At 35.3% G+C, this 26,114-nt stretch overlaps 1 protein-coding gene across 2 annotated transcripts in view; it reads right to left on the reverse strand.

The window, feature by feature from the left end:
• Positions 1–26,114, reverse strand: part of RMI1 (recQ-mediated instability protein (DUF1767)) — a 314,057-nt gene that overhangs the window by 251,282 nt on the left and 36,661 nt on the right. For both annotated transcript variants that reach the window (XM_089807777.1, XM_089807778.1), the window contains exon 2: positions 25,043–25,213. In XM_089807777.1, coding sequence (XP_089663903.1) covers positions 25,043–25,213 — 171 coding nt within the window. The remainder of the gene's footprint in view (positions 1–25,042; positions 25,214–26,114) is intronic.

Consider the following 26,114-nt stretch of genomic DNA (forward strand, 5'->3'; position numbering starts at 1 on the left):
ATGCATCATTTAGTCAATTAACATCAAATACACTAATTAAGATAAATAGAAGCTACTTAATGTTCAATGCACAATTTTGCATAGATCACATAAGTATAACAGTGAATTTCTCAAGGAAAAAAATTGAATAACATAATATAAAGTTGAAGAATAAAGATTTAAGATTCAATCCTTAATAAATTCCTAACATACCACACACCATTTTCAGAATTAATATACACTGAAAAAAGACACCTTCCATAAATCTCTATCTTTTTAAATTTTAAAAAAAAATTAAAAACAATTTTTAAAAAATCAAAAAAAATAAAATTAAAAAAAATAAAAATTAGGAGAGTTTTGGGCTCAGGACTCAGTAAAGTCCCTGGACTCAGCAAGTCCACATGGACTTTGCCAGGACTTGGCCGAGTCAGAGTCCAAAGGCCATTTGCTTCAAAAAGGCCGCCACTACCTCGGACCCACAAAGTCCTACTCGGACTCGCAGAGTCCTTGAACATTGTGTTAAGTAGTAACCACCATAAACCTAGTCAAAGGGTGGTACAAAGGCTTTCACCTCATTCTCTCACAGAAAAAAAAAATACATTGCAAGGAATTTCACTTAGAATTTCCCATAGAGAAGATATCATTAACAAAGGATTGCACCTCAAAATTCTCCCTCTGAACAATGATCCTAAGAAGTCAGGTCCTCTAGTTACTCCAATTGAAACTCTCTCCACCCAAGGATGCCTTTCGAACTTCCTCTAAATCTGATATCAATCTTCTGACTTTCTGGTGGTAAGTCATATCTTCCTTATGATATACTTCCTCATGATATACATAGGAGTAGACCCATCAAAATCATGCAGTCACACACATGTATTTCTAGACTCCCTCTAAGTATCAATCTTCTAAGCTCCTACATTGCCTTCGAAGAAGTGTCATACTCCCTCTTAATGTAGAAGAATCTCAATCATCAAAGATGCTTGCTTCAAGAGCCTCACTTTATCCATCTTGATCATCAGGGTCCTTGGAGCTACTATCATTAGATTAAGTCTGCACAATATTTGGTAGCATGTGTAACGTACAAACTTTCTTTTCATGTAAGAACATCTTCAAAACATAAAGCAAAAGATCAAGACAAATAACCCTTATAGTATGTATACAATTACATATAAGAGAGAGACTACAAAGAGTAGATAAATGTTAAAGATACAAATACTTATCTGCATATGAAGATTCAGAAATTGTCCATTTAGATTATTTGAGAATGGAACATCTCCCCTCTAATAAGGTTCAAGTGAGAATGGAACATTGACTATTATTGCCCCCCACAATGTAAAATTTTCACTCATTCTTATATTGTTGAGTTTTTTTGTATCAAATATGACAACTCCTTTCTAAGTTCCAACTTGCTCTTTTCATTCATTGAAGCTCCAAACATTCATTAAGCTTAATAGTAGAAGCAAACACAAACTCGTCCACAATACGCCAATATCATGATTGAGTATGATTGTGCCACTTGGATGACTCTACAACTCATACGTCAAATTTTATTTATCAAGGAGAGACTTGTAGATAGTTTAATTAAAGTCACAACTTCCTTAAGATGTACACAAGAGGTAGGCCCATTCACATAGTTTCATTGATTTTCAATCCTCTTGAGTGTTACAATTTATCGATTACTGAAAATTCCATCACAACATTGGTTTACTCCTTCTGAATCAATATGATCGATATCACTGACGATTGACGAAACTATATCCTCTATCTGCTCCCTCTGATGAATGTGTCAGAATCCTTCTGAACATAAATCTTCTAAGCTTCTAAAATAAACTTCCTATAACAAAGTGTTAGACTCTCTCTAAATCTGATATTAATCCTCCTTTTCCTGCAAGAAAATTCTTGGAGAAAAAGATCACAGGAAATGCTCATATAGAAAAATAAGTGAGATATTACAATGATTAGATAAACTCAAGGATAATAAATTCTCATTTGTACATCAATAATTCTTTTATTGATATTTCATTCTATTAGACATTACTCTAAGAATGGTCCCAATTATTTCAATATAATAAATATCTAATTTAAATATATATATATATATACATTAACCATATATACACATTCTATTTTCTATAGATATACTTTGATATTTTCAACATATTATTATTTTCCTATGGAATCAATATAATATTTCCTAGTTGTAGCTTAGGATGTATGTATTGTCCATATAGCCTTATAAATTTCATGATTGATGTCATTATTCATAATGATAGATTTTTCATATAAAGAATTGATTATCACAAATATTCTCATTTTATTTCAATAAATAAAATCATAATCATTTATATTTGTATTCAACTTGATAATAAAATATCATTAAATGAATATCAAAGATAAGCATAATATAACATTACCTTAAAATAATACCAAACAATAATCCATAACTTTGAAATATATACACTTTCTAATCTATGTTATTCCCATATCACTACTATATACATATTTAATAATCTTAAGTAACATATTCATAATGAAATAGAATAATATGTACCTCTACCTTTCATCCACGTGGGTAACCTTCAATGTATGGTGGATAGGTACTATAAAATGTATCTTCTCCGTAAGAAGCAATCTCGGCACTCAAACAGCCTTTTGGTAGTTCATTGATGTATTGACCAATGAAAGGTCTCCTATAACTATTGCCCGCCCTTGGTATTGGCATGACCAACAATATTTACTCTTATTTATATATTACCTTAGTGAAGGAAATCTGACTTTTCAAAAGAGTCACGTCTTTTGCACAATATCATTTTAAATGAACTACAATAATTATTGGTTCATTAGTTCATTTAAACAATTCGTAGTTCCTAATGGATCCACCAGCAGAATCAAGGATCCTCATGAATCCAAGCCACAACCCGAGGATCCAGTGCTTGAAATTTTTATAATTTCATTTTGTAATTCAGTAATTCAATGTGAATGTGGTGATTTTCTTTATAATCGTGAAAATAGATTAATTATAAGTATACTAAATTCATATATCCATACTAGAATGATCCTTGATTCTGCTGGTGGATCCGTCAAGGTCCGTGGCCCACGGATCCACAGGCAAAATCAAGGATCCATGCCCAAATCTGGATCCGGTTTGTCTAGGACGAATCCGGCAACTAAGGCTAATACATAAAGAATTGAGAGGTATTTCTTTGAGAAGGGCCTAATATAGGAGAGACGCATAGCATTTAGAGAAATTGAATTTGTACTTTAAATGTTGGTTTTGTATAGGGATACTCTGGCAATGTTTGCTTGTAAACCAAAAGATGCGAGGTTTTAACAACTAGTTGTGTTGTCACTAGTTCACAATAACAGGAATTTCTATTAGGAGAGAATTAGCTTCTGAGATTTCTTAAAACTTTATGTTGTCTTCAAATCATCTTGTGCCTGTTACATAACATTTTTGTCACTAAATAGCTCCATAAACTCAATTGCAATGTTTGGACTAGGATTGGCAAAGTTACTCCTATCGAAAAAGTGATTAGTTTTTCATCATTTATGATGTTATTTCTCATTCATTGGAAGCATTTACTACTATGGGGGAAATTGTTAGCTTCAAAACTATAAGTTTTCGTCTCTGATTTGTATAAGAGAGTTTTACATTTTGTAATTCCATTTACTTCAGAGACTAGCATCTACTTGCTGGTAGATATATTCATTGAAACTGATAATAGTAATTATGTTCAAGAAGATATGTCCAAATTAATCATACAGTGAAGCACAAACAATTCTTTGGGCTTCGGATTTTGATGGGAACCAACTATCAACCATAAATTGGTTTTTTGGCATCATCTTAAGCCTGTTTTGTCTTCTTTGCTGGCAACAATTGCCAAAAGGTTCCATAGAAATAAGTTACAAGCCCATTTAACCTTTAAAAACAGATGATCACTAACATATCAGTTTTCATTTTCCTATTGTATCTTCTCCTAAGTTCTACCCAAAACTTGTTATTTTTACAAGTTATAGTCTTTGGTCAAGGTTTTGGGTCTAGCAAATGGGACCAAGGACACCACTAGATCTTTCTATGAGGGAAATGAAGGAAATGACCCCAAATATGACATTATAATATAATATCTTAGAAAATAGGCAAAAAAATCAACTCTCAAGGCTATTACATTAAGTCCCTTACTACTTGAACCCAAAAGTATGATTTGAGTCCTTCAATACAGGTGGGGAAGGGAAGATAGGGCTTTCTTTGCTTTAAAAAGTCATTAAGATGACAACCATAATTCCAAAAAAAAATTAGATATGCCAAAATTTCATTCCCTAGAAAAACTTTCCAGTGAAAAAATAATGAAAAACATTCTTCTACATCTAAATGAATAAATTTCAAGATTATGCATTGGGGCACTAAATAATCAAATGATCGGCCCACAAGTTTAATAATTTTGATTTTGTCGGTAAATTATGAGAGGAATTAAATTGGCTAATTCTTATACAATATCAGGTTGCAATAAAGAACAAGAAATCAAAAAACAATACCATAAGAATGGAGACATTAGCAATAACATGAAGAAATCTCTTGTCAATAAAGGCTCTGCTAAAATGTGAGTCACACTCACTTTTAAGCAATCTAAATGGCTTCATAAATCATATATTAGAACAATGCCTGCAATCAAGTCCCAACACGAGAGATATAAGATTCACAAACTCCATCTATACTTGTACCTAAGCTTACATTGCATATACATGAGGTTCCAAAGGATTAGGAAATGGAGAGACTATGACCTTTTATCTCTCTTTAAAAAGGGAAGAAAAACGATGCATCCTTTCACCTTTTCTTTTGTGGCATTTCACTCCTCTCGATGGAAAAGACAAAGTGAGCATTTATTTCCTCTTTGAAAGAGTCAGAGAAAATACAATTAAACAGAGTGGGTGAACCCACTTCTCTTGGATGCCCTTCTTATCTTGCAATATTTGGAATGGCCTCCTATGTTCTAAACTCCCATATATTTACAAGAGGAATCGAAATATGCAAAAATATTAAAGTTTCATTGTCCCAAAGTACAAAAATCAGATTCATTTTTCATATCAAATCTTCCCAGATGGGGCTTTTAGTCTACAATAGCTCAAAGTTCAAAAGATGAAAATAGTAGAAGCCCTCAACAATTGTCTCCTATGCTGCTTCATTAGCACCACAATATGGAAGCAAACCATAACCTAGTGCAACCATTTCTACACGTCTATGTAATGTCCTCTTTTTGACTAAATTGGGAAGTTGGCACTCGGGACACTTATGTAATGTCCCCTTTTTAAGATGATATGGTTTATGAATTGTTTAGCTTATTAACTCACCCCTTGTAGGCTAATAGGGTTGTTCAAATGGTCCTTTTTAAAAATATCGATTGCCTTCTTCAGAGCAAAATTTGGTTCAAGTTGGGCCTTCATTTGATGTTCCTGGACTTAGTTTCACACACTTACTACTTAGAGTAAGTCACCTTGTTATTAATGTTGTAGCTTTAGTCCAATTGAATTGACCTAGAGATAATCCTTCTATGGTTATTGGTTAATCATCAATTAGACAAACCCTCACATATCTATTTATATATATTATATATTATTATATATAATATATATGTATATATAGCTATGTTATATATTAATGTTAATATTGTCTAATTAATGATTAATTTATAAATTACCATAGAGACATGTCTCTTCTACGAATATTTATATGACATTCCAATCTTCATTTGAAACATACAGGAATAATGGCAGTATTATTACATTTGCAGAAAACAATCCTACAAAATTAACATGGTATTAGAGAGACGTTGCAAATACAAGAAAGGATTAAAAAAAATGGAAATCGAATAGGAGGATGGAGAACCGTATATTTCTCTGTTATTTAGGCATCAAGCATCTAACTCGGCAAAGAAAAAAGATCACGATGATATAGCTTTGGGGAATATTTTTGTACATAGCTCAAGGAACAAAACGGAGAGTGCATATATCTCCTCTAGAACTTATGATTGTCCATTTTCATTACCTGTTATTGTTGTTGTGAAAGGGGTATAAGGCGAAAGATTCTACACACTTTAATCTCATCATCAACATCTGCCTACAACTTCTCCAAATTTTGTAGTAGCCACTGAGTGACTAATTTTTGAGCAAAATGAAACTCTCCCCGCATATTTACAAACTTTTAAAGACTCTTCTAGAGTCATTTCTTTGACGATATTAGGAGAAGTTGGCAAAAACTGAAATCCGCAAGAAGTCTAGATTTTTTTTTGGACATTTACGAAGTTGTCGATATTTGAAGCATTTGTCTGAGGCGTTAATTTTCACCATTATCTGCCTAAAACTTATGCCATATTTGGAAGGGAAAAAAATAATAATAATGATTGGGAGAACTAAGGTTGTGTATTGCATGCAAAATCTAAGGCAGAGGCATCAAGCCAATCATAGACTTGTGTTGACACCAGCGGATGCGAGTCTTTGTCAGTGGCACTAAGTTTAGTTTTCACCATAGTGTGCAAGGAATATTTGATGATAACAACATGAATTCAATGCTAAACTTACCAGTATCCTTCTGTCAAAGAGAAATATAGTTATAAGTTTGCATCGGTATTGAGCTGAAACATATATCGAGGGACCTTCCCTTATGCTGTGAGTTGTGAATGTGTAATGAACAAGTTTAGAGGTGGGCGATTGGGTACTGTTGTAGAATTGGTTGCTACAAGGTTGGACTAGAGTTGCTTGATAACGTATTTTTTCTGGGAGTACCCGAAAACGACGTTGAAAGGGAGGGGTCTCCTAACGGAGTATGCTACCGCTCCAACACTATTGATGAAATGATGTGTCTTGAGTGACTATCATCCATATGGTACCCGACTATCAAGTTGAATTCTAGGGGATAGGAGGAATGCACAGATTTCACAATTGGAACGTTTTGTGCTAAGGACACACAATATTCAGTGAAACTTATAACATCTATGAATTAGACAGAGAATTGCAAGATTTATAGCATGATTACAAGTGGAGTCATTCCCTAATAACGACAATGAAGTTGAGATGTCCATCTTTATCCAAGTTGTAATATTGTTGCAAGTATGAGTCCTCTGGAACAGAGCAGGGAGTTTTGCAATGCTCCAACTCATCACTTTATCATTGTACAGGACAAACTATATTTAGCCATTATGGGCCTGTCTGGAGGTGAATTTTACTTTCGTAGGGTAGATTAAATTTTAATCCCAATCTAGAGAAAGCAAGAGACTCCTCATGGTGTCAATAACTCCTCGAGCACTATAAACTTTCTTGCACGAGAGTAGCAGAGGACATTTAATTTCCAAAAGGATATTACACATATTGTCTTTGACAGCTTTTTTTACAGGAATTTCTACTGCTTGGAAGTACTACAATCAATTTGTGAGCAAGGAAAGAGTCTTTAACTTAGAAGCACTCAATAAGGAAGGCATTGATAGTAATCAAAACAATCAACAACGATCATGACCAAGCATCACTAAATTAATGTTTAAGATAAATGATCATTAAGAACATATTTATAGTCGATGGTAAAAGAGTTGATTATAACAAAGATAGAAAAAAAAAATGTCAATGATTATGTTAATGGGCAATGTGATAGGATTATATCAAGATCGATCAATATCAAACTACAGTTATGAAGAGTTGTATATGGTATAAGACTAAATTGATTTGATCAAGTGATAGTAGAAATATAGCTAGAACTCTTCTAAGATAATAGGGAATGATCAAATATAAGATATATGTGTAAAACTTTATGCGACAGCCCTTAATGCTATGTTCACTGGTGAACTTGACAAGAAAGGTTGTTGTGATATTGCTAACAAGATTTAACTGTGTGATTTTGAGTCAAACTCATTGACCCATTTTTCATGAGTAGTGATTCAACATGAATCCATCTCTCATGAGAATAAATGGAACACTTAGCACTCACTGGATCTAGGCGATGCTCACAGGGGTGAAGCACCAAGACTTCCCAAAAGGTCACCCATCCCAATACTACTCCAGCCTAAGCGAGCTTAACTACGAGTTTCCTCCATGGTTAAACCCAAAGCTTACAACCCCATTTGTAAAACCTTCACCAAGTGTTGTGCCTTAGGAAAGGTTGTGGCAGGTTGGCTTCCAGGCTGACTATCAGACCATGGATCACATCTTCACTTTACGAGCTATTATTGTAGAGGCTAGATACAGATCGAAGAAGGTATATTGTTGCTTTGTTGACTTTCGCAAAGCTTTTGATTATGTTCCTAGGAAGGCCCTTTTTGAGATGCTTCGTAAGATTGGGATTTTTGATATGTTACTTACCACTATTATGAGATTATATGAGACCATGATTGGCAGATTCAAAACCCTTAAGGGTTTCTCAGATCCGATCCATAGCACTATTAGGGTCAAGCAGGAATGTCCTCTCTCTCCTACTTTGTTCAGGTTGTATATTGATGAGCTGGAGGACTTCCTTATGAAGTCTTCACTCCCAGGTGATGGGTGCTATCTACACCAGGTACTGATCTCCATTCTTCTTTTTGCAGATGATGTGGTTCTTCTTGCTTCCTCTCTAGACAATTTACAGAGGCTTCTTGATGGCTTGGCTTCCTTTGGTGACCAACAACAGCTTGTGGTTAACCTGGGTAAGACTCGGGTCATGATCTTTAACTACTTGAACACCTCCCATCTTCACTTTTTTCTTCAAGGACAAGAGATTGAGATCACCTCATCTTATACTTATCTAGGGGTTAAGTTTTTTCGACCGCGGTTCAGTATGAGACTGGCGATTCTACCCAAGGTCAACAAGGGTATGGGCTCTCTTGCTATGCTTGAGAAACAGTGCTTTAGACATCACTTTCAGGATACCTCATCCAAATTATCCCTATTGGACTCCCTTGTGCGATCGACAGATATTTATGGGTCTGTGGTCTGGGGCCCATCTCTCCTTAGTTTTGACTGAGCGTCGATCGAGCGGGTTCAGACATTGCTTTTGAGGCGCATCATTAGATGTCACAAGTTTACTCCTCATAGTATCATTCTTTCTGAGTTCGATGCTCATCCTTTCAGTCTTACGGCCATTTTTTATCTGATTTGGTTCCTCCATCATCTACGTGGTTTTGCGAATTTGGATGGGGACCATGATCGATACTCCTACTTGGCTTACTACTCTTTCAATTACTATTGCAAGTTCTAATTTTGGTCCTCATGCTCGCTATTGGTATGCACAAACCTCTTCTATGCTAGGATCAATTGAGATAGATATTAACCGCCTACCCCCTTACCAATTCTCCCTGAATACCCCTACTCATCTTCTCCCCTCACGACAGGAGTTAAATGCGCATGTTAGACTTGACATTTATAGACATTACATTGCCACTACCTAGATTAACCCACCTATTGGGTTACGTCTGAGGATGTCCTTTTATTCGAAGCACTTTTTGGAGATCTCTAATGGGATTATTGTTCATCATAGCTACCTTTCTCGGCGATGGTCTCATGCCCTGTGTATCTCCCTAGGATCCTTCAGAGTTAATTCTCACTGTCTTCGGGCTTAGACAACCATCATATTGGCAACGAGGAACGGATCTGTAAGCTATGTACTTTGGATGAGACTGAGACTGAGTTTCACTTTCTTTTCCATTGTCCTATCTATTATGAGATTAGAGGGAGATTTTTCTATCCATTCCAGGAGTGTTTCTCTCTTTGTGATTTCTTCAGTTACTATGATCAGCGGTGTCTTGCACTTTATCTTCAAGAGGCCACTTTGCTCTGTGATAGCACTCTACAGTCACTACTCCCTCACCCGCATACTTCTACTCAGCTCATTACTGCATTTTTTACACCATTATCTCCTTAGCGTGGTGTGAAAAGGTCATCTAGCTCTACCAGCTCCTCTAGCCATTCTAGATCTATCAGATCCCGTACCGACTATTTGCAGCAGCGACACTCCTCTATGAGTTCTCAAAGACAGAGAAGAGCTTCTACTCATCGGCAGGCTTATCCTTCTTTTACTAATTTCTTTCTGCCTAGAAAGGATTCTTAGTCGTTTGTCTTGGTCTCTCTCTATTTCTTTTCTTCTTCTTGTTTTGTTGTTTGCTTTTATTTTTGGCCACCGTTTGGTGCTCCTGTTGTTGCCAGCCTCATTGTTGTAACTCTACAGTCCCATAGACTTTTTTGTGGTCTTTTGTTGGACATTAATATCTTTATCTTATCTATGTCAGGTAAGATAAGTAAAAGATGAATTATTTAAAATACTGGTAGCATTAAAGATTAGTGTTGTAGCACCCTTCCTAGCTGGAGACATTATAGTAGAGGAAATTCAAATTCAACCATTATAGATGCTTATACTTGATGGGTTGTCAACAACAAACATCTGGTATTCAACATTTTAAAAATAAACAATTATCTAGTAAGAATTGTATTCATCTCTAATGTAGCCAAGCCTGGGGATAAATCTACAAGTTCATTGCATTCACTCATAATACTACGGAATCGGACAACTATAAGTGTGAACGAGAAACTACTCCCGTGAACAATGTTGTGATCATTAAACGAATAATCATGTGCCTATGATGACGAGACCTATTACAATAGATTCCACTCTAATACATTCTGAAATACAATTACTCATCCAAATTGAAGAGTTGTTGCAAAAGGAATCAAGAGAGTATGCTCAGTTCTACTCACAATTTGGGACATGATGGACCAAACCTAAATCCAATACTTTGATTAAGTATCTATGGGATGAATCAAGTGATTTGGAATAAGATCAAGAAAAAAAATTGTACACTCTTAGAAGTAGCAATGAAGAAGGATGATTCACCCGTCAATTGAGTCATTACAAATAATTCAGACATATCATTACAACCTAAGCATGTATTTGACCCTTAGCATCATCATATAAGTTGAGTGAATAATCATGTTGTTGCACTTGTAGTTGTTCTACAATTTCATTAGACACTTTGGATTGATTGATATTTGAGGTTTAAATCATTTGATTGTCACTTCAAATATAAAGGTTGATGACTAACAAAGTTAGAGGTTAATATCATTCATGCATGATTGTCTCTCATTTTGGCTTGACTGAAAACTCTATAAACAATGGAATAAGTGGGAATATACATTGTGGGGGCAATAATAACAAATGTTTCATTCCCACTTGAACCATCTCTAGAAAGGAGATGTTCCATTATCAAATGTCTATGGAACCTCATGTGCAGATAAGTATTCTTATCTTTTACATTTATATACTCATTGTAGTCTTTATACGTACTATGAGTTATTTGCCTTGATCTTTTCCTTCATGCTTTAGGATGTTCTTGCAAGAAAAGAAGGTTGGTAATTTACACGTGCTACTAAAAATTGTGCAAACTCAATCTTATGACAATAGCTCCAAAGTTGTGATCTAGAATTCATTAGTCATCTGATGATCAAGTTGGATAAAGTGAGGCTCTTGAAGTAAGTATCCTTGAAGATTGAAATTATGGGTATCCTTCTCTATAAAGTGGGAGCCTGACGTTTCATCAGAGCAACCTTGTATGAGGAGGTCAAAAGGTTGATATCTGATTCATAGAGAGTCTGACATTCCATAAGAAGTAACCTTGAATTGAAAAAGTCAACAGATTGAGAGGGAGAAGTTTGAAGTGATATTCCTTGTAGTACATTCTTCTCTGTGAGAGAGAAATTTGAGGTGAAAGCCCTTGTTCAACCCTCTTGGAGCATCTATGGATCCACCCTCTAACTTGGTTTATGGTGAATATCATAAGAGTTAACTATTTTGCATATGTGAAGAAATGTCATAAAAGGTGACAATCCTTCGTTGATGTTTCTTTGTGAGGTTGCTATTGTAAGGTGACATTCTTAACAATGGTTTAACTTGTTATCATTATGGACTACATTAAGTTGTTGTCCCAAAATGTGTCGGAGATCATGATAACGAATGTATCATGATAGACTACATTAAGTTATTGTCACGAAATGTGTCGGAGATCATGATACTTGTCATGATGGGCTATATTTAGTTGTTGTTCTTGAGATTATGATTGTTATGTAATAGACTACATTCAGTTGTTGTCCCAGAGTGTGTCGGAGATCAGATAAGACATATCCTTCTAGGATATTACATTAAGTTGTTGAGATTATTATTGTTATCTGATAGACTACATTCAATTGTTGTCTCAAAGTGTGTTGGAGATCAGATAACACATATCCTTTTAGGATATTACATTAAGTTGATAAGATTATGATTGTTATTTGATAGACAACTTTCAATTGTTGTCCCGGAGTGTGTCGGAGATAAAATAACACATATCCTTTCTAGGATATTACATATTCTTTTGGTATGCATCATGAACATGATGCCAGTGCACATAATAAGAGAATATAAGTATGATGAATATCATATGATTGATATTTCTTGTTGATTCATAGATAACATCTAATTTGATGAATATATTTGGATATCCTAAAATATGTCATTCCAAGAATATCATATTCTAAATACTTGAGAGCATAATGTGTTCTATAACAATCCTCCCTAGCTAGGAGGGAAAGTTAATGTTGTAGCTCTAATCGAATTGAATTGACCTAGAGATAATCCTTCTATTGTTATTGGTTAATCATCAATTAGACAAAGGCTCATATATCTATTTATATATATTATATATTATTATATATAATAGATATATAGTTATGTTATATATTAATGTTAATATTGTCTAATTGATGATTAATTTACAAATTACCATAGATGATTAATTTATAAATTACCATAGAGACATGTCTCTATTACAGATATTTATGTAACAATCTAATCTGCATTTGGAACATACAGAAATAATAGCAGTCTAATTACATTTGCAAAAAACGATCCTAAAAAATTAACACTTGTAACCGAAGTCCAATCTTACTATTTATAGTAAAGCACCTAGACATGAAGGGTTTGCAGTATCAATCTCTTTCTTCAGTTGGTTTGGCCAGTCGATGAATATTTATGCAATTATTATCATTGAACTCATTTTAATAATAATAAAATATCATAAAATAAAGTTTTTTATGCAGTTTAATCCAATGGGGCCATGACCCTCATTTAAGTGACTTAAAGTGCAATTAATGATTTTCACATTTGTGGCCCATTTATTGATGCACTTTATAAAAAGAGCAAATATCAAGTATGTTTAGAAAGGATTATTAAAAACATTACTTTCAAGGGGGCATTTATTAAAGCATTCAATGACAAAAAATTTGAAAAAAGAATTTATATCATTTTAAATGATTTAAAGTACACGTGAAGGAAATCCTCCTGTTGAGGAAAATGTACAAGAATTTTGAAGAGAAAAGAGAAGGCATTCACTCATTTTGGTAATTAAAGAACTTCGAAGTTTTTACTGGTGCTCTTCTCATGAAGTACAAGAAACTAGGATGTGGGTTTTGGCATTGGCGAATAAAGATCCTTCATAATTTTAGCATTCTAAGGATATGAAACATCGCCTGAAATTTGCCTATGAGACTAACTTCAGTCAGAAATCATTGTCTTTCATTGGAGATTATCTCAAGGGCTTTGAAGAATATATAATTGTTGTTCAGAAGTTTGGAGATTAATTCTCGGAGAATACTTGCAGTTGCTTCTCTGTCATTCTTCTTTAGCATGTGGGGTTTATATTGTGCCTACTAGGAGCAATTATCTACCGAATTTTAAAAAGATTTTCAGCACACTATTTTGATCTTTTGGGGGCGGCTAAAGGTCTAAACAAGATTGTTGCATTTCTTTGTTAAAGAATTCATCTGTTGATATTCTGTAATGTCCCCTTTTGGGGGCATTGAGGATTTCAAAGTTAATTTCATAATATGAATTTGGCTTATGAGAGATAAAAGAGAATTTATAATATTTAATAAATCTAATATTATAGACGGAGTTAAAAGGTGTCAAAGAAGGGAAAGGACGAAAGGAGAGGAAGCTCAAGAGTCACATGTTGGATCTTTAAAAGAGGGACGAGGAGCTAGTTTGAATATGCTTGGATTATTGTTTGTTTGGAGAATTTGAGTTTCTCTTGAAGTAACATTGGGAGAGATTCCATCTTCCATTTCAGATTTAGGGATGCAAACCTTCAGGCCATTTTCTAGGTGGATTGGACACAGCCCTGATTCATCATTTGTGGTGGATTCATATCAGAATTCACATTTGAGACTATAGGTGCATTTTATTATTTATTTCCAGTCTGACTGTATTTCTGTATTTAAGATTGGACTTATGCATGTTATTGTATTGTTAGTTTATAATACAATAGCAAATTTGTAAGTATTAAAACTGAGTCTTTTTTGAGCATACTAGTTCATTTGTTGAATTATATTGCATACTTTATCTATTATATTCTAAAAATTGTTTGTGAGAGAATTTGGAGATAATATCCTACTAGGATATTACAGTGGTATCAGACCAATGTATAAATGTTTACAGTTCTGGAGAAGTTTTTATCAAGTTCTAGGTTTCCAACAAATACAAATGGAATACAAAATACTTGCAGTTCTGAAGAGATTTATCTAATTTGGGGAAGCCAGAAATGTTTTGTTCTAAAAATAACAGATTTTGAGGTTTCTTGAGTAAGAAGGTTGTTAAAGAGCTCTATCTTTGTGGCCAGATTTATTATTATAATAATATTTCATTCACCGGGTTTTAATCAACACAGGGAAAATATTATGCCTTGGGAGTATTTTTATTGTTGTCGTTGAGTTACTGCAGGAGTTATATGTTGTGAATAAATGTCAGGCTATCAAATATTAATATTGCTTGCCTATCGGACTTTAATATTATTTTGAGAGCTTTAATCAGTCTTGCCTAGCGACTCAATATATTTTGGGCCTTGCAGAATATAAGATTGCCAATATATATTGTGTGAAGAGCCTTGTCTATGGTGTTTTGGCTTTAGAGGAAAGGCACAGGAGCAGAGGTTCAAACCAAAATTGGTCTTTATTTCCTGGGCAAATATAATTCTGAAGTTAATATTAAATTTCTGGAAGTGTCGTGCATTATACTATTGGATTACAAGTTTCTGAATAAGAACAAAGAGCATCAACAGGTGAAGCTTGTAACAGTTGTGCAACGGTGGTTTCATATATGCAGAAGATAAATAATTCCTAGAGCCCGTTGTATTCCTAAGTGCAGGAATAACTGGAGTGAGTAGCACAATAAGATAGAAAAAGCAGAATTTCGGAGGTTACAATTCAGATGTCAGAGGACGCTTCACATGCCTGTGAGGAATTATCAGAAGTAAACATTAGTGAGGCAATTGATTTTTTTTAGCATGCCTAAAAGTCTATAAAGTGTGGAGGAGATTATTGAAGTTGTGGGTCGCTTCATTAAATCGATTTATTTTCCGAAGGTTCCGGTGAAAATAAATAAACTGTGCGCCTTCTCATTGCCGTGTCCGGCCATTTATCTGACAGGTGCCGATTAATATATTGCTTGCCTATTATTTTAATATATTCAATAAAATAATTGGAGGCAATCACGACAATATAATTTATTGGTAATTATATCATGTTTGGCAGCGAAAACAGAGTAAATTGTGGTCAATGGGGAGCAATATTGACAATTAATTGTCATGAGCATTCCTACTTGACATTAGCAGTGCACACCCTTGAATATCATTGGTGAAGTGCGCAACATGGGTTGAACTTTCTCCACTGCTGAAAGTCTATATCTCAGTAGCAGAGCTCAACATCGTGATTTGGCAAAAAATTTAGTGTTGGACTAAGTTTTGGGAGCATTTTCTATTGGTTGCTGTAGCTGATATTGGCTCTCTCGTGTTATTTGTGTGATTACATTGTGGTCAGAGATTTTCTGAGAAACGATAGCTACAGTTCTTGTGTATTTTATCAAGTGTCAGATTCACGATAGTATTTGCAGTGCAGAGCCTTGAGTCACAGGGTATAACATTTGGTGTCCTGGAATGCAAATATTAGAAGCATGAGTTTATGAACAAGTGAACAGTATTTTGGGACTGTTATAACTAAAACATCCATTGTAATTCCAAACTGTGAGAAGATCAAGAAAAGTAGATGAAGCCATATTTGAGCATGGATGGAGACTGGCAGTATAAAAATATTCCCTGGAATTCTACTTGTCTGCAGAAATCTTTCTTGCTTTCCTGTGGTATTCCCTTGATCAATCTGTGCGTATTCGTTCTGCATATTTGTATCTGTTACACTTCTTAATGGCAATATTATGACCCAGTATCAAATTGTTATGGCAACCACCATTCTGTCTGCATGCCCACTGGACTCTATGAATGGTAATAGGATCCAATAAATCCTTCTTATATATGCCCGATGAAGTAGATTTGTCACTTGAAATTCATCCTCATGGTATCAGGGAGAAGTCAAATTGTGATATTGCTATCAGGACTTAACTTTATAATTTTGGAGTCAAACTCATTGACCCATGTATCATGAGTAAAGATTCACATGCAAATCCATCTCTCATGAGAATAAATGGAACACTTATCACTCATTGGATCTAGGTAATGCTCACAGAGGTGATGCACCGGGACTTCTCAGGAGTCACCCATCCCAGTACTACTCCAGCTCGAGCGCGCTTAACTACGGAGTTAAATCCTGACAGCAATATCACAATTTGACTTGCTGTGGAAAATATCTCCTACTTATCAATTGATGAGCTTAAGGGGCTTTCTAATGAATGGTTCATAAGGCACAACACTTGGTGAAGGTTTTGCAAATGAGGTTGCAAGCAGAGTGGGTTTAACCATGGAGGAAACTCTGTAGTTAAGCACGCTCGAGCTGGAGTAGTTCTGGGATGGGTGAGCTCCCCGGAAGTCCCGATGCTTCACCTCTATGAGCATCACCTTGATCCAATGAGTGCTAACTGTTCCATTTACTCTCGTGCGAGATGGATTAGCATGTGAATCACTATTCATGATACATGGGTCCATGAGTTTGACTCAAAAATTACACAGATAAATCCAGATAGCAATATCACAATTTCTTTTTGAATTGTTTCTTTGCAAAAGAAGTTAGGGGGGTCTTTTGTTTAAACTTGCATCATAATTTCAATTTGTTACATATTATTGCTGGGAAATTCTTGTGCCTTAACAAAAACAGTAATCTTTTTTGGTCTATTTTGTCTGTTGAAATCTTATGGTCCATCCGGAAATTGATTAATGAGAACACCTTTAATGGAGGAGCTAGAAGCTAGAAACCTTACCAAGTCTCTCCACATTTATGATTATCATAATGTTGCAACATAGGTAACTGTTATCATGAAGATAGATGAGCAATTTTTTCTTAATCTTTGTCATGTCCCCTCCCAGCAATTAAAACTCCTATTTTCTGCTAAGCCTATTCTATCACCCTGATAGGCTTAAGTGAGTTGCTAGGGGTGTCTCAGATGTGGAAGATGGGTGACAAGTTTACTATTCTATTTCCCACCTCATTTTAATTTATTCTCCAGCTCAAGCCTTGTCTTGGTCTTTTGTGTGATGTGGCATCTTTTCTCTCACCACCTCATGCTAGTTGCAGTGTTTTTACTTCTCTCCTTCGTCAGTTACCTTGGTTGGTAATGGACATGTAGTCAGGCACTTGTTGAGTTGCTTGTAATATCCCTTCTGCCGAGCATTGTGCCGAGTCCCTTTTGGAGCCATCACGTGTGTGGAGGCAGGGGTCATTCTGGACAATCACCGATGGATTTTCTTACTGAGGTAAACTCACGAACCTTGAAGGACATACCCTCTTCTTGTTTTCAGGCAGGACAACACCCCTGCTCTTAACATTTCATGTTAGACTGATATGATTTCACACTTTTGCATGGTGAATACTGCATAGGAGACCACTGAAGTAAGGAGCAACAAAACTAAGAGGCTGCATGGATTGCTTTCTTCCAGATTTCAGGATATAGGAGCCGCATACAATCAACCATCATCAACAGCAATTTCTTGGAGTGCTGAGCATATACAGTCAGCTGTAGATTGGGAAATGAAACTCCAACCATCTACAGGTGGGAGTTATAACCTTTGAGATTTTCTGTGGATTGCAACCAGATTGGGTACCCGACATTCATCTCAGGCATGACAACGGACATGCACATCAACATCCATTAACCTCTCAGAGTCTCTCAGCACCTACAGTCAGTATTCTATGAATGTTTACTGTTACTAGTTACCATCGAAAACTATATTACTGTTCTAAATAAGGTTGCAAAAATTTTTGGCTATGTAGTTCTGATAGCCCGAGTATAATGGTATTTTAATCATCTTGCTTAGTAAAATCTGTAGATACAAACACTGCATTTGTGTAATCAGCATCACTGTTCGGTTTATCAGCACTCACTCCTTTGATCCTAGAACTTCAATTCTTAAAAGGGAAATTCAGAGCACTCTGAAAATTTAGTAAGGATTATTACAATCTCTTGGATGAGGGTGCACGTAGAATGCTGAAAAGGAGATAGCATATGGATATACAACCACCCAGACCCAGGCAGAAAGTACTCCATTTGATCAAGCCTTGAACAATCTCAAGAAGCAGTTGCAAGACATGTTGGATAAGGCAAAAAGGGATAGTGAAACACTAGTTCAGGCAATACCTATTGCAGTTATCCCTCCACCTTCCAATCCTCAACAACTTAGAGTAGTTGCTCTAGTAAATTTGTGCAGCAACTGCATTCAGAACAACAAGATACTGAAGTGGAATGAAGGCTCCAGTGGCTGGGCAACCTGATTTGACCACAGGGATACTGAATTATGATCAGTGTTTCTATTAACATTTTTTATTTTTGTATTGATGTAACTATCATATAAACTGTTGCTATAAAGCTTGGTAAACTGTCCTTCTGAGGACCATATTTTGTGTTAGTGATCACTCCCGTATGAAACTATATGACTGATGTAAGTGTTGATGCTTATATTATACTCAATTAAAAAAAATTAAAAAAACAGTATAATGATCATAAATGAATAACATGTATAATCAGCAACTTAAAGTCGTGACCTAAGGGAATATGGTGTTTATAAGAGGGTTAGTGAAAAGCCAAGGGTTGGTGAAAAGGAATTGTTATAAGGGCTACCATAATATATCCTATTGGGAGCTACCCCCTATTTGCTTTTATGGCACGACACTAAAGCTTATAGATTGAATAGTAGTAGTCTACTGTGTGTCAATTGCCAATTCATCTGTAGACTTACAGCTGTTAACTGTCAAGATTTACAGATAACACTTAACAGCTGTCAAGACTCAAGACCATAAATTTATTTGGAAGACCCATGGATAATGTGGTGTTGGGACAAGATAGTAATCAAAGAACTGACTATTATAAATGTCGCAAGTCGTCTTTAGGAGAACATCAAATTATCAATTCATGTCATCATCAAAGAACTTGAAGGAGACAACAAAAAATGAGAGATAGGAGAATATTTGGTCAGTGCTCAATATCAGGATTGTAGAATGGTGATTAGGACAATACAAAGAGCCAGATCCTTTTCTACAAAGGCAATGATGATAAGATGATATAGGTAATTGTTACATGGAAGAACAAAAGTTTCATTAATGACTAGATCCTTAGAGCAGTGTGACTAACTATGTATTAATAATAATCAAGCTAGGGAACAATAATACGAAAGGAACATCATTGAGTGTGATGGAGGTGGATTAAGGTCGACATGAATTATTCAAACGTATAATGGTTAAGGCAGTACTTAAGGGTATATCTAATAAGATCCCAGCGGCAGCCTCTCCCAACAGAAGCCATGACAATATTGATTCCATCAGATATTTACAACTCAGCATCCTTTAAACTATATTATCTAATTGATATCTTTTGAAGAAGTACAATGACTACAACAACTGTTAAAAGGCATTGAGCGGCAGTTAGTGATGAGACTAATTGCAGGTCACAGTCAACAAATTAAATATTGAAAAGAGAAGATTAACATGAGATAAGAATGCATCAGTTAGTATTGGAAATGAAGCGGTGTGATGATATGTTATGAGGAGACACTATGGTAGAAAGACATTAGACATAAATTTAGAATACAAACTTCCCCACTTATAAGATGAGGTTTGATTCTTTGAAGGAAAGAATTTGGAAACTCTGTCTCCTATCAATCCAGTTTTGGATAAACCGGTTGCATTAATGTAAGGTACCCTTTCCTTCCCTAGCCTTTATGGGGACTCGGTTAGCCTATTTTCCCCATCTTGGTAGGCTAATTATCAAATTTGAAGGTATGTTGGGTAGTCACGCATTGTGTTGCAAGGCCTGGGGATGAAGTTTGATTTATTATAATGCTCTGTAATAACCCTTTCCAGGTATTATACCAAAAAACCCATGATATTAAAGTGCAGGTTTATACCCGAACAGAAAAACCAGTATTCAATATAAATTCCAGAACTTAATCTGACTTGTAACCTGCAGATTTGCATACAAGGAAACTCAGAAAACTTTGTTTTATTTCACCAATATTTAGAAAGTACATATATAAACCAGGAATCAACACAAATAACCAAAATGCGTTACTGTATTATACAACAACAATACAATAACTTGCAACAATTCAAGTAATCCAATCTTATAAACAAAAATGGAAGTCAGATTAGCAATGTAGATGAAACCTGTAAGAAGGCTAGGTTTGCGTCCAACCTTCAAAAACTTCTTCAAGGGTTTGCATCCTAGAAGAACTAACCAGCAACTATTTCCAACTCCCCTTTGAATATTATAATCTTCATATATTCCTATGTGAAGCTTGTTGTACCTTTATCACCTTTCCCAATGTGATGCACGTTCTTTCAAGCAATGTGGGATAAATCACCTTTTTGTCCTTTAGTCACTTAAGTGAACATAGTACCTTTTTTTTAAAATAAAGTGACAAGTTAAATGACTTTAAAAGTCACTTAGCCAGTAAACCATATAATCGTCAAGCATTAAAATAACTGACCAAACGAACTCGGATAAGCACATGCAATAGCTCATTGGAAAGCTCTTGGCGAGACACTTCCAAACCAACACTGAGATATCAAGAATACTGAGCTCTGTTTACTTACCAAAAACTGCTCTAATGGGTCTGAAACTGGAAATGTCTAGGTCAAATCTCGAATGGAACCCCGTAAAGAACCTTCTCGCCCCCGAAACCTAGGCGAAGTGAGCCGACAACATTGAATTATAATGTCCCAAAAAAAGGGAACATTACATGCTCCTTGAAATAAGTTGTCAATAATATGAAGTTTTAATTGATGTCTTAATAACTAATTATTAAGTTATATTTTTGGTTGAGGACTTTATATTATGCACCTCCAATTATCAAATATGTTGACTGCACTTGATCAACTGTTTTCGAGCGCATTCTTGTAACAGCTCTGAATTGTAAAACTCGCACAGTTCAAGGAAAATGTACAGAATCCTGCATGGGAGGAGGGCATTCGAATGTGATGAAATCTCATAACAGAAACTTTGGTTGCTTTTTTGTCTGCAAATCCTAGAGGTGACACGCTTTGGATTGAGTTTAAGTTGGGTGCCAATCCAATCTCGAGTGGGAGTTTGCTACAGAGCTCTCCTTTGTGTGCACTTGGTTAAAGCTTTGAAATGAAGAAGGTGGAACAATATAAGTATTCTGAAACAGGTTGGGACTTTGCTTGAATCATAGTTTCCGATTGGAGAAATCGTGTGTGGACATCAAGGTGTAGGCAGACTGTACCTCTTCCCCGTCTTGTGAACTCATTATCAGAAGGGCCTAAACTGAGTATAATTGGTTGGAAACAATCCTACGATACCATTGACACGTCGACAACCATTTACAAGACATTGAAGGAAGAGTCAGCTCATTTGAGTTACATTCCGAGCTGCTTCCCAGAAACCACGTTAATTGTTGCACAATTGATTGCATGATATTCTAGGTAGTCGAGTGAAGCTATAGGTTGCAACATCAAACTTTCAGCATTAGAATCTGAGCCATTATCTGTAACAGGTGTTGTTTTCCTTGGTCAGATTAGTTCCTTCTACCATTTCGATCTCTACACTTTGTTATTGTAATATAGTGGAGAATGTAAATTTTGCGTGAAACTGTCAATGAATTTTACGATGAATGCTTGCTTGTATGCTGAGTGACAATATTAATGTTTGTAAATGCTTTGGTCTGGTGCAATGAACTGTTACGTCAGGATGCCGAAGAGTTTTATCTTATTCTAAATACTGTGTATGTATGGGAATTGCCAAGTTGCCTGTGGCCATTCAGATAAACTGCAGATTTTATAATGAAATTGGAAACCGTCACCTACAGCACTATTGAAACAAACTCTCAGTGAATAATCCAACAGTACAGTCTAAAATAACAAACATTTGATAAATCATTTTGAAGTTTGAAGTTTAAACATAATAGAGATATTACAGTGGTATCATAGCACTCGAACCGGCCAGCCTATGAGTAATTTGCAATTGAATGCAACAATACCGCAGAGAGCCAAGTAGAATTTGGAAACTACCCCTATTCTCAGGAGGTAGATTAGTTATTGAACTTGTAGAGGCTCTTCAAGTACAGAACAGGTTGCAAAAATGGCAGGTGACAGAGATAGAGAAGTAAGAAAAAACTAAAGAGCGATTCAAATAGGGTAAGCACAGGTATCTGATGTATTGCAGCAGCTTACTGTAGCTATACAGAAGCTAAACATGGGTCAAAGGAGGTCTCAAAGTCATCACACTGAAGGTGGTAGTGCAACTAGCTCCCCTCATAGTGTAGGAGCACCTACATATTCATCTGATAGGCCATTAATGTCTACTTTTGCTGAGAAAAATGGTGAAGCGGAAGTGGAAAACACTGAAGCAGCGGTAGCCATTCCGGATAGTGTTCTGGCAATGCATACTGACTGGGATTTGCTTCTGGATCAGGTCATAGCAAACTTCAGTTCTGTGCTACATGGGGCAGTGAAGAGAAATGACTAGGACAAGGCATGATAGAAGTCCCAAGACTCAAAACAAGGACTTGAAACATGCTATGAACAAATTGATTCTTCCCACATTTGCTGGCAGCAGTAAAACATCAACCCGTGGATGGAAACACAAGTTAAATACACTCCTAGTGCCTAAACTCATGTCGGGAAACATAAGCCAGTAAATTTGCTACAATGTATTTAGATGGGGCAGCGTATGATTGGTGGCACCATTGTCTTATTACGCAGGATCATGGGATGATTAATTCATACGAAGATTTCAGTAATAAATTAATCACCTGTTTTGACACGAACGATGTAGAGGTGTATTACAGAGAGCTGGCCTAGCGCAAGCAGAGTGGTTCACTAGATTCTTACATTGATGAAATTCAAAGAATTCCCATCATGGTTCTTGATGGAGGTTATGTTCTTTGTTGTAGGAATGAATGAAAAGTTTAGAGGAATTGCTCAAGTGCTGTAACCAGACACTCTATAGGAAGCCATCAAGATGGCTCATGATTTAGATGCTTCATCTTCTATATTGTAGTCCCCCAAGAAACCGTTTAAGGGGTCAAAGTCAAGTCTGAAATCTACAAATCAGAATATGTCCACACCTCCTAGAATGGATTTAGAAACCAGAAATGAGTTAAGAAGAAGAAAATTATGCTTCACGTGCAAGGAACCTCAGACCCCTAATCATAGGTGCCTTGGGAAAGGAAAGATTGATTATATTCAGGTTGTTTTTTAATAGAGAAGGTGAATAGAATAATGTAGCCAAGAAATTGAACCTTTGCAGCAGCAGTATTTACAGAAAAATAAGAATTTGTCACCACTATCAGCAGGTGTGAGACAGGAAAGGAGCCCAGTTCAAAGACTATCAGCCAAACATATCAACTTCGTTATTATTTATGTTTAACAAGTCGTACAGACAAGTAAGGGTATGCAGTTCTTGTCTTCAGGAATAAAAATCCAGTAGTTAGAAATTTGAGATCAGAATTTGTTTTGTTTCTGTCTTTATTTGTTTGAGAATTAGTTTGAGATTTGTTATGTTTCATTCTTTATATAACCCACAAAAAAATTAGAAAACAAGAAAAAGACTTGATAGAAAACTAACTTCACAATTTACCTCAGAATCCCTTGGGATCTTTCACAGAACAAAGAAAGGCCACCGCACAAAAAACTTAAAAAGAAAAAGTGCGGAAGCATTACACCTCTTCTCAAAGAGTCCCATCTCTTCAAGCAATAACCAAAAGACTATTAAGGTCTACTTCACAACATAGCTCCTTGGATACTTGAGATTGGTCAACCCTTCTTCTACAATATCTTTTTGGGTTCTACCATTGGATTGCTTCATCTACTCTGCACCATGCAGCTACACATATAATTAAACATCGCAAAGAGCACAACAAACTTGGTCAGTGGTATTTTGAGTTAAGCGAGGATCTATAGAGAAGATAAAAAAAGTGTGGCAGTGTTAAACCATATCTCAAAGACTGCAACCTAACTTTTATAATAATCAAATAGTAATAACTTGCATGTCTGCTTAAGGTGATTGTACAGACCTAGTTCATTTGCGAAGATATTTTTCTCTTTGTATCTATTTTTATTTCCACTCATTCATTGATCGTTTTGTTATAATTCACAATTGTCAGATGCCACAATTACTGCAATTTATTGCTTCCACCTAAAATATCTCAAGTTCCAACAATTTAGTGTATCATTCACTGGATTGCCATTCAAATCCAAACCATCGTCATAAATTCTATCGATCACATATCTGGCCTCCAAAGTTTATATTTGAAAAAATACTAATTTCTACACATCCATAGTTGTATGTAAAAGACGCACATATTTATATAATACCATGCATAAATGCACAAAAGCATTAAACAATCTACAGTCAATCTTAAAAGAAATTACATATATACTAACTACTAGAGCAGGTACGTGAATATGCATGATTAATTCTATGATAGTCATTTCACAAATTTTTAATCGCTGCTTGATAGTAACTGCAAGGAAATGCTTAGAACAAACACCATAGCATTAAGCTCTTACATAATACATCTTTTCCCCTCAGCATCCTTCTTTAATAAAATATCATAGCGTGCCAATCATTTACCTTCACTCCTGCTGGCAAATGCACCTTGAGATCTTTGATCGGTCTGTATTCAATACCAAAAACACGCTGAATCCCATCTGTCATGGACAATTTGAGGCATCTTTTCAACCCAGCAGGAGCTTCCTTGTACCTATCGCGGAGGGGGGAGCTCAAATTAACAATTTCATCAACCTGGAGGAAGCAATGCCCAATTTTACAAAAAGCATGAAAAAAAAACACAGTGTTCAAACAATTGTTTACCTTCTAGGTTATTGTCTTTGATATTTCAAAAGTGCACAAAACCTAAATATATTTAGTTGGACAATCTTGCATCTCTAGACATATTTCTGTGATTAATTTTGGTCTTGAACCAAATAAAATCCAGATTCAAAATACAAAACAAATTGTAAGTGGTACATCCCAATTTTTGACCTAATTTGAAATATAGCTATTGAGGTTCGCATGAAGTCAGTTGGCAGTTTAATTTGTTATAATCTGGCGAAATGGTAAGATAGTTAGTTGTTATGATTTCAAGTGAAAATGACATGTTAGTTGATCGTTAATCACAAATTCATAGAATTTAGAAGATGGTTAACCATTCTGATTATTTAAAATGATAATATAATTTAACGGTGGAGAATTTCCTTGCAGAGGGCATGTCAGTGGGATGGAAGCATTGTCAGAAAAGAATTAGGCAGGAGCGTCACCATCATTGAGCAAATGGGTTGAGGACCTAGCGACTTGAAACAGGATACATCTGCGGGACCCGCATGAGTTATTTAAATAAATAAATTTACTTAAAATAATTGAGAAAAAATATATATAAATGTATCTCAAAGGGATTTTAATATTCTTTCATATTATTATTTTAATGAATATTTATAAATGTACATATGATACAAAATGATTTGACACCATTATAATTTAATAATTTAATAAGTGATTTTAAATGTACATATAAGATTTTAAATAAGATTCGAATTATAATAACTTTTGAATTATTATAATTTTCGAGTTATAATCTTTCAACTCTCTTTCCATCCTTTTTATTTTATATTCTTGTTTTTAACACTTGGCATCATTGAGAATATTT

The sequence above is a fragment of the Cupressus sempervirens genome, chromosome 10 (genome assembly GCF_028749045.1).
Source record: "Cupressus sempervirens isolate cs-2001-9-10 chromosome 10, ASM2874904v1, whole genome shotgun sequence".
Taxonomy (NCBI): Eukaryota; Viridiplantae; Streptophyta; class Pinopsida; order Cupressales; family Cupressaceae; genus Cupressus; species Cupressus sempervirens.